General features: G+C 41.3%; 1 protein-coding gene across 1 annotated transcript in view; it reads right to left on the bottom strand.

Annotated features, from left to right (window-relative positions):
- Window positions 1-7,897, bottom strand: part of hdac8 (histone deacetylase 8) — a 98,031-nt gene that overhangs the window by 11,159 nt on the left and 78,975 nt on the right. Inside the window, exons 9-10 of the mRNA XM_059977278.1 lie at window positions 7,564-7,736; window positions 5,030-5,124 (exon numbers count right to left, since the gene is read on the bottom strand). Of these exons, the coding sequence (XP_059833261.1) occupies window positions 5,030-5,124; window positions 7,564-7,736 (268 nt within the window). The remainder of the gene's footprint in view (window positions 1-5,029; window positions 5,125-7,563; window positions 7,737-7,897) is intronic.

Below are 7,897 nucleotides of genomic sequence, written 5' to 3'. Positions count from 1 at the left end.
GCTGCTGCCTGAGTAATTGAATATTTTAGCAATCTCTGTTTTTTATTTCATGTGCATGAAGCAGGGTCAGGACATTGAAGGTACCAGAGGATCAAATTATCTGGACAATCAGATGTTAATTTATTATGACTCAAACATGCATTTAATTCACCTTTTTAAGACATTTTGGTTAGCCGGTTTAAATAAAGCATGGAGGACGAGCTAAGATGGCACCAGAGGGCGACTTCTTCAAGCTCAGCTTCTTCCTGAAGCATCAGGAACAAAGGTGATGAACTGAGAGCTTGGATACATACATGGAATTATGATGTAGTGGCCATTACAGAGACTTGGCTGGCACCAGGGCAGCAATGGATTCTCAATATTCCTGGATTTCAGTGCTTTAAAAGGTATGGGGTGGGGGGGGGGAGAAAAGGGAGGAGGGGTGCCATTACTGGTCAGGGATACTATTACAGCTGCAGAAAGGGTGGGTAATGTAGCAGGATCCTCTTTTGAGTCAGTATGGGTGGAAGTCAGGAACAGGAAGGGAGCAGTTACTCTATTGGGGGTATCCTATAGGCCCCCTGGTAGCAGCAGAGATACCGGGGAGCAGATTGGGAGGCAGATTTTGGAAAGGTGCAAAAATAACAGGGTTGTTATCATGTGTGACTTTAACTTCCCTAATATTGATTAGTACTTGATTAGTTCCAAGGGTTTAGATGGGGCAGAGTTTGTTAAGTGTGTCCAGGATGGATTCCTGTCACAGTATGTTGACAGACCAACTAGAGGGAATGCCATACTAGATCTAGTATTAGGTAACGAACCGGGTCAGGTCACAGAACTCTCAGTGGGTGAGCATCTGGGGGACAGTGATCACCACTCCCTGACTTTTAGCATTATCATGGAAAATGATAGAATCAGAGAGGACAGGAACATTTTAACTTGGGGAAGGGCAAATTATGAGGCTATAAGGCTAGAACTTGTGGGTGTGAATTGGGATGATGTTTTTACAGAGAAATGTACTATGGACATGTGGTCGATGTTTAAGGATCTCTTGCAGGATGTGAGGGATAAATTTGTCCCGATGAGGAAGATAAAGAATGGCAGAGTGAAGGAACCATGGGTGACAAGTGAAGTGGAAAATGTAGTCAGGTGGAAGAAGGCAGCATAGACGAGGTTTAGGAAGCAAGGATCAGATGGGTCTATTGAGGAATTTAGGGTAGCAAGAAAGGAGCTTAAGAAGGGGCTGAGAAGAGCAAGAAGGGGGCATGAGAAGGCCTTGGCGAGTAGGTTAACGGAAAACCCCAAGGCATTGTTCAATTATGTGAAGAACAAAAGGATGACAGGAGTGAAGGTAGGACCGATTAGAGATAAAAGTGGGAAGATGTGCCTGGAGGCTGTGGAAGTGAGCGAGGTCCTCAATGAATACTTCTCTTCAGTATTCACCACTGAGAGGGAACTTGATGATGGTGAGGACAATATGAGTGAGGTTGATGTTAATATTAAGGGAGAGGTGTTGAAGTTGTTAAAATACATTAGGACGGATAAGTCCCCGGGGCTTGATGGAATATTCCCCAGGCTGCTCCACGAGGCAAGGGAAGAGATTGCTGAACCTCTGGCTAGGATCTTTATGTCCTCGTTGTCCACGGGAATGGTACCGGAGGATTGGAGGGATGCGAATGTTGTCCCCTTGTTCAAAAAAGGTAGTAGGGATAGTCCAGGTAATTATAGATCAGTGAGCCTTATGTCTGTGGTGGGAAAGCTGTTGGAAAATACTCTTAGAGATAGGATCTATGGGCATTTAGAGAATCATGGTCTGATCAGGGACAGTCAGCATGGCTTTGTGAAGGGCAGATCATGCCTAGCAAGCCTGATAGAGTTCTTTGAGGAGCTGACCAGGCATATAGATGAGGGTAGTGTAGTGGATGTGATCTACATGGATTTTAGTAAGGCATTTGACAAGGTTACACATGGTAGGCTTACTCAGAAAGTCAGAAGGCATGGGATCAAGGGAAGTTTGGCCAGGTGGATTCAGAATTGGCTTGCCTGCAGCAGGCAGAGGGTTGTGGTGGAGGGAGTACATTCAGATTGGAGAGTTGTGACTAGTGGTGTCCCACAAGGATCTGTTCTGGGACCTCTACTTTTTGTGATTTTTATTAATGACCTGGATGTGGGGGCAGAAGGGTGGGTTGGCAAGTTTGCAGACAACACAAAGGTTGATGGTGTTGTAGATAGTGTAGAGGATTGTCGAAAATTGCAGAGAGACATTGATAGGATGCAGAGGTGGGCTGAGAAGCGGCAGATGGAGTTCAACCCAGAGAAGTGTGAGGTGGTACACTTTGGAAGGACAAACTCCAAGGCAAAGTACAAAGTAAATGGCAGGATACTTGGTAGTGTGGAGGAGCAGAGGGATCTGGGGGTACATGTCCACAGATCCCTGAAAGTTGCCTCACAGGTAGATAGGGTAGTTAAGAAAGCTTATGGGGTGTTAACTTTCAGAAGTCGAGGGATAGAGTTGAAGAGTTGCGATGTAATGATGCAGCTCTATAAAACTCTGGTTAGGCCACACTTGGAGTACTGTGTCCAGTTCTGGTCGCCTCACTATAGGAAGGATGTGGAAGCATTGGAAAGGGTACAGAGGAGATTTACCAGGATGCTGCCTGGTTTAGAGAGTATGGATTACGATCAGAGATTAAGGGAGCTAGGGCTTTACTCTTTGGAGAGAAGGAGGATGAGAGGAGACATGATAGAGATGTACAAGATATTAAGAGGAATAGACAGAGTGGATGGACAGCCAGCGCCTCTTCCCCAGGGCACCACTGCTCAGTACAAGAGGACATGGCTTTAAGGTAAGGGGAGGATATTCAAGGGGGATATTAGATGAAGGTTTTTCACTCAAGAGTGGTTGGTGCGTGGGATGCTCTGCCTGAGTCAGTGGTGGAGGTAGATACACTGGTGAAGTTTAAGAGACTACTAGACAGGTATATGGAGGAATTTAAGGTGGGGGGTTATATGGGAGGCAGGGTTTGAGGGTTGGCACAACATTGTGGGCCGAAGGGCCTGTAATGTGTTGTACTATTCTATGTTCCATGTTCTATGTTCTCAGCTGTGAAATAGCATAATTTCCTCTCTTTGATGTCTCTTTTTCCCTTTTCAAGATGGTTGGGGTCTTGTCAAGAGTCTTGATCATGCAGTTCTTCATGGCAGTAGGCTCCTGCTCCCGGAACTCACTGATCTCTTTGATCTCTCCAGGAATGGCCTGGAAGATGTGCACCTTCGGGGTGCAGCCTCGGGTGGCCCCTATGAACCCAATTCTTTGCTGGTGTCACCAACTGGGGCACTGCAGGAGTTTGGAACAGCGAGGCAGCAAGTGTGGATGTCCAGGTCTCTGCACTCAAGTGATTTTTCTTGTTCTCTCTCTCTCTCTCTCAATGGGGGGGTGGGATCTGCCGGTTCTTGAGTTGGGTGAGCTCAAGTAAGCATCGGTTTATACTGTAACATCAAAACAGCAATCTTTTGGTCTCCCCTCTAGCTGTAGAATGGGTGACACCTCTCTGTCCCTTGTTAGTGAGAGAAAGGGCCGGTGGCATGTCAAACTGTTGGGTGAACAATGTTTTTTTGATGGACTGCAGACCATGGTCTTTCTTTGGGAGCTTTGCTACTGCTTAATGGGTGGTGGGCTCTGATGCTTCCTGCTGGAGCAAGTGGGAGGAGGGTTGATGCTTTGAGAGGGGGAGGGGAACTTTGGGGCTCTAACACTTTTTTCTTTCATCATTCTCTGGTGTTTTCTTCTGTTTTATGGTTGTCTGCAAAGAGTAAGAATTTCAGGTTGTATACTGTATACATTATCTGATATTAAATGGACCCACTGACTAGGCACTAGCAAATAGATAGGTGCACAGGAACTGAGGACCCAATGTGTGAACAGGAGCATGGGAATCAATCTGCGAGTGAGTGATATGTGAACCAAATTCTTAGTGTCTATATAGTTGACCAGACCCACCCCGTCCCCTCTAATGCTACGAGCTATGTGGGACCATAGTTACACAGTTTATATATAATATATATATGTGTGTGTGTGTGTGTGTGTGTGTGTGTGTGTGTGTGTGTGTGTGTGTGTGTGTGTGTGTGTGTTTGTGTGTGTGTGTGTGTGTATATATATTTGTCCATTTGTTACCGAAGAATCTCCTTTTGGTGACTAATTTCCATACATGTAGTAGTTCTTCTATTGTCTCACATGATCACCCCCACCCACCATCCACATATCCACATGCTGTGTTTCAGCTGAGAAAGCATCATATACATTGATGATGCCAACTCTCTTGACTTCTCTATAATCTCCAAATGTTCAGACCATCGTACTTTCTCTTCACCTCTCTTCAATACTTCATAATGATTCTTAAAACCTTCCTCTTTGATAAACCTTATGATCACCTACTATGGTGTCTCCTTACATTGGTCAGTGCTACTTCTTTGTTTGATATAATTTCTGTGAAGAATATTGTATGTTTGTGATCAAATAACGGTACTCTGCAAATTAAAGCTAATGATTCTGTCATAATTTTACAATAAAGATTGATGGCAACTGAACTTTTCTGTTGAATTTGCTACTTTAAAAAAAGTTTTCTGTCAACTTCCTTCATTACTACTAGTCCCTGTTAACACTTAGTACCTTCTCTTAGTAATATTCTTAAAATCATTAGTAAAGAATTCATGCAACAAACAATTGTTCATTTCTTCTAAACAATTATACTCCAACATATGATATCATCCCATCGCTTTGTATCCTTTGCTATCTTTGCCAAAATCACATTACACAGATAAAATAAAAATCCATCAAGTAATTTTAAATGAACAACTATTTAAGATATCGAACAGTTACAGTTTACTTTGGTTCAGTGCAAGGGATCATTTGGGGAAAAATGGAGAAACAGTACATTATTGTTGTGTGACCAATTCAACAACAAAGCTGCATTCAGAGTAAAAATCCCCATTTTGATTAGATAGAATGACTCAGCACTCAGCAAGGAAAAGAAGCTTGATGCAGTCTTACCTCATGATCAGGAATTTCTGAAGACAGAGTTTTTCCGAGGATAATAGCAGTGAGGTATGTCCAGCACCGGGCTGTATTAGCATGGTTATAGCCTCCTGTCACCACCAGAAAAAAAAAACAAACCAATGTAGAAATATCTTATCACAAACAAGAGAAAATCTGCGGGTGCTGGAAATCTGAGCAATACACACAAAATGCTGGAGGAACTCTGCAGGTCAGGCAGCATCTGCAGAAACAAGTACAGTTGACATTTCAGCACGTAACTTCAACTGTACTTTTTTCCATAGATTTTGCCTGGCTTGCTGAGTTCTTCCAGCATTTTGTGTGTGTTGCTTGAAATATTATATGAGACAATGCATTGTACACAGATTATTTAATAGTTCTCATTTTAATAGCATTTTAATACACTATTATATACTCAAATTGATTACCTTTGAAGGCACAATGATTAGTTAAGAAAACTATCAATTAGGTTATCTTTTCTCTTCCTACAGTTTAACATAAGGTTTTCAGAGCTTGTACAGTGCATTAAATTATTAGTACGTGAACATACAAGCAATTACTATTCTGTTTATCCCCTCAACATCAGTGAGGTTCAGTCTTAACAGTCTTAACTTTGAAGAAGACTTCTCAATAATAGGCTATTATACTGTCAAAATACAAGTCTGTGAGTATTGTTGTTTACACAATTGCTTGGTGGATAACTGTTGAGTTGATATTAGTCCATTCGTTACCAAAACAATTAAATTTTATAGTTTTCAAGAACTGCTTTCATTTCCTCTATAAATTGTGGGATCCTGCTCCAAAAACTCCTGCCATGGAGGGAGAAGATCACTTTGACAATTTTTACATACTTCAATACAACTGGTACTCTTACCCATCTCTCAATAGGGTTTATCGTCCTCAGAAGATTTTAAAAGGGAAAGTGTAAAAGAGAATAAATGCAAGATTTAGCCACAATTCCTTGCCCTCACTCAAGCCTCTTTTGTTCTCCCTTCATCTGCACCCCAATACTTCTTTTAAGTCTAATTTTTCCCAATTTAATTTTCAACCGAAAACAGCAACTTCTAGGTCATGGCTGGAGTAATATTATATAATGAGGTTCAAGTCTGTGATCCACTGTATAGTCATTTTGATGAGGGAGTTTATCACAAACAAATTTGTATCAAAGGTAGGTATAATAATATTATTGCTTATTCCTGACAGAGACTGCAGTAAGTTGATCCCTAATACAATAAGCATACTACAGATTTTCTGTTGGATCCTCTTTAAAATTACTGGCATTCTTTGAGGCAGGTGAAACTCAGGAAACCTTGCAGTTGGGTCTGGACAACATAGCACAAAAATCTTTTCGATTCCCCGCCAATTCTTCCTGACTTCAGAGCATTGAGCACTTCTGGTGTTCATTTCAGGTTCCACAGTATTTTACAAATTTATTTTAAACTGTAATTTCACAAATAATAAAGAGATAGCTTCACTCTTTCAGCTAAGATTGCATTTCATCAGAGCCTATAACCAAATATTTGGCATCATATCCTGACAGACTTTTACCAGTATATGCCTTTTGAACTTTTTTAAAAAAATCAATGGACCCAATTCACCCACTACCTTAATCCTCTAGAGACATATTTAACAATACACCAGAAGGAAGTATTGATAGGATTAAGGAAGAACCTTGAATACATTTCAAAGATCTAAAGTAACTGTAGATACTGGGAATCTGAAATAAAAACAGAAAATGCTGGAAGAAATTCAGCAGATCAGTTAGCATTTGTGGATAGGCACCAAGTTAACATTTCAGAAATGTGACCCCTGGGCAGAAATGAGAAAGAGAGAGATACAAATTAATTTTCAGTATGAGAGGAAGTGGATTAGGCATGTATAGAACAAAGCAAATGTCTGTGATAGGACAAGTTGAAATGGCTTAACGGGAGCAGTTATCAGAATATTAAGTTTCTTGGTCAGTACAATATAATGCTGGCATAATCTTGTGGAAACTATCCAGGCCAGACTTCGATAAGAAAACTTGAGCCAACATGATATAGAAACAGAAACTTAAGAATGCTGGAAGCTTAGCTGGTCAGGCAGCATCTTCGGAAACAGAGAAAGAAAATACTCCAGGTGAAGGGTGCTTCATCAGATCTGAAGAAGTGAGAAAGAATAATTTAGATACAGAGAAGATGGTGGTGGAAATGGATGGAAGAAAGGGAATTTCTGTCTTTGAGTGAAGTTTTGAGGCAGGTGAAATCTGATTAAACTTCAATAGCTATAATTTGTTGCTAATGTGGTTCTGACATACTGGAACATTACCAGCAGATCAGGCTATACATAGGCTCCACTGATGATTTAGTTATACAATTACTCAGAGGCTTTAGCGTTTTAAAAAATTCCCTTCTGTAAAGGTATGCAATTTTATTTTTACATCCTTCTCACAACCAACAATGTAACTGTTCAATAATCTAGTTGCATATTGATTTGCAGTTAACTCTATATTTAGTCTCAACCATCCTTCAACCAAAGGCAGATAAACTCACCTCCTCCTAAGATCAGAGTTGGCAACTCCCAGTTCAGTATGTAACGCAGGCACTTTCCCACTCCTACTGGTGTCATATTAAAGGAGCACATAGGGTCCCCGGCCATAGTGTCTGCTCCTAGCTGACAGACTACAGCTTCAGGGTTAAATGAAACATAAACCTCTTTCAAGACACTAGAGAGAAACACAGAAGTAAAGATATTAAGGGCTACAAAATTATCCCTGCATTTGATATCCCAGAATCATTATATTCAATAACTCCGCCACGGACAGTCCCAAGCCCGTCTGTGAAAGGCGGAGGGTTGGGCATGGGGCTAGCAACCCCATCCTGTAAA

Source organism: Hypanus sabinus, chromosome 8, assembly GCF_030144855.1.
Source record: "Hypanus sabinus isolate sHypSab1 chromosome 8, sHypSab1.hap1, whole genome shotgun sequence".
NCBI lineage: Eukaryota > Metazoa > Chordata > Chondrichthyes > Myliobatiformes > Dasyatidae > Hypanus > Hypanus sabinus.
Note: the sequence above shows the minus strand (reverse complement) of the source record. Positions and strands in the feature narration are given on the sequence as shown.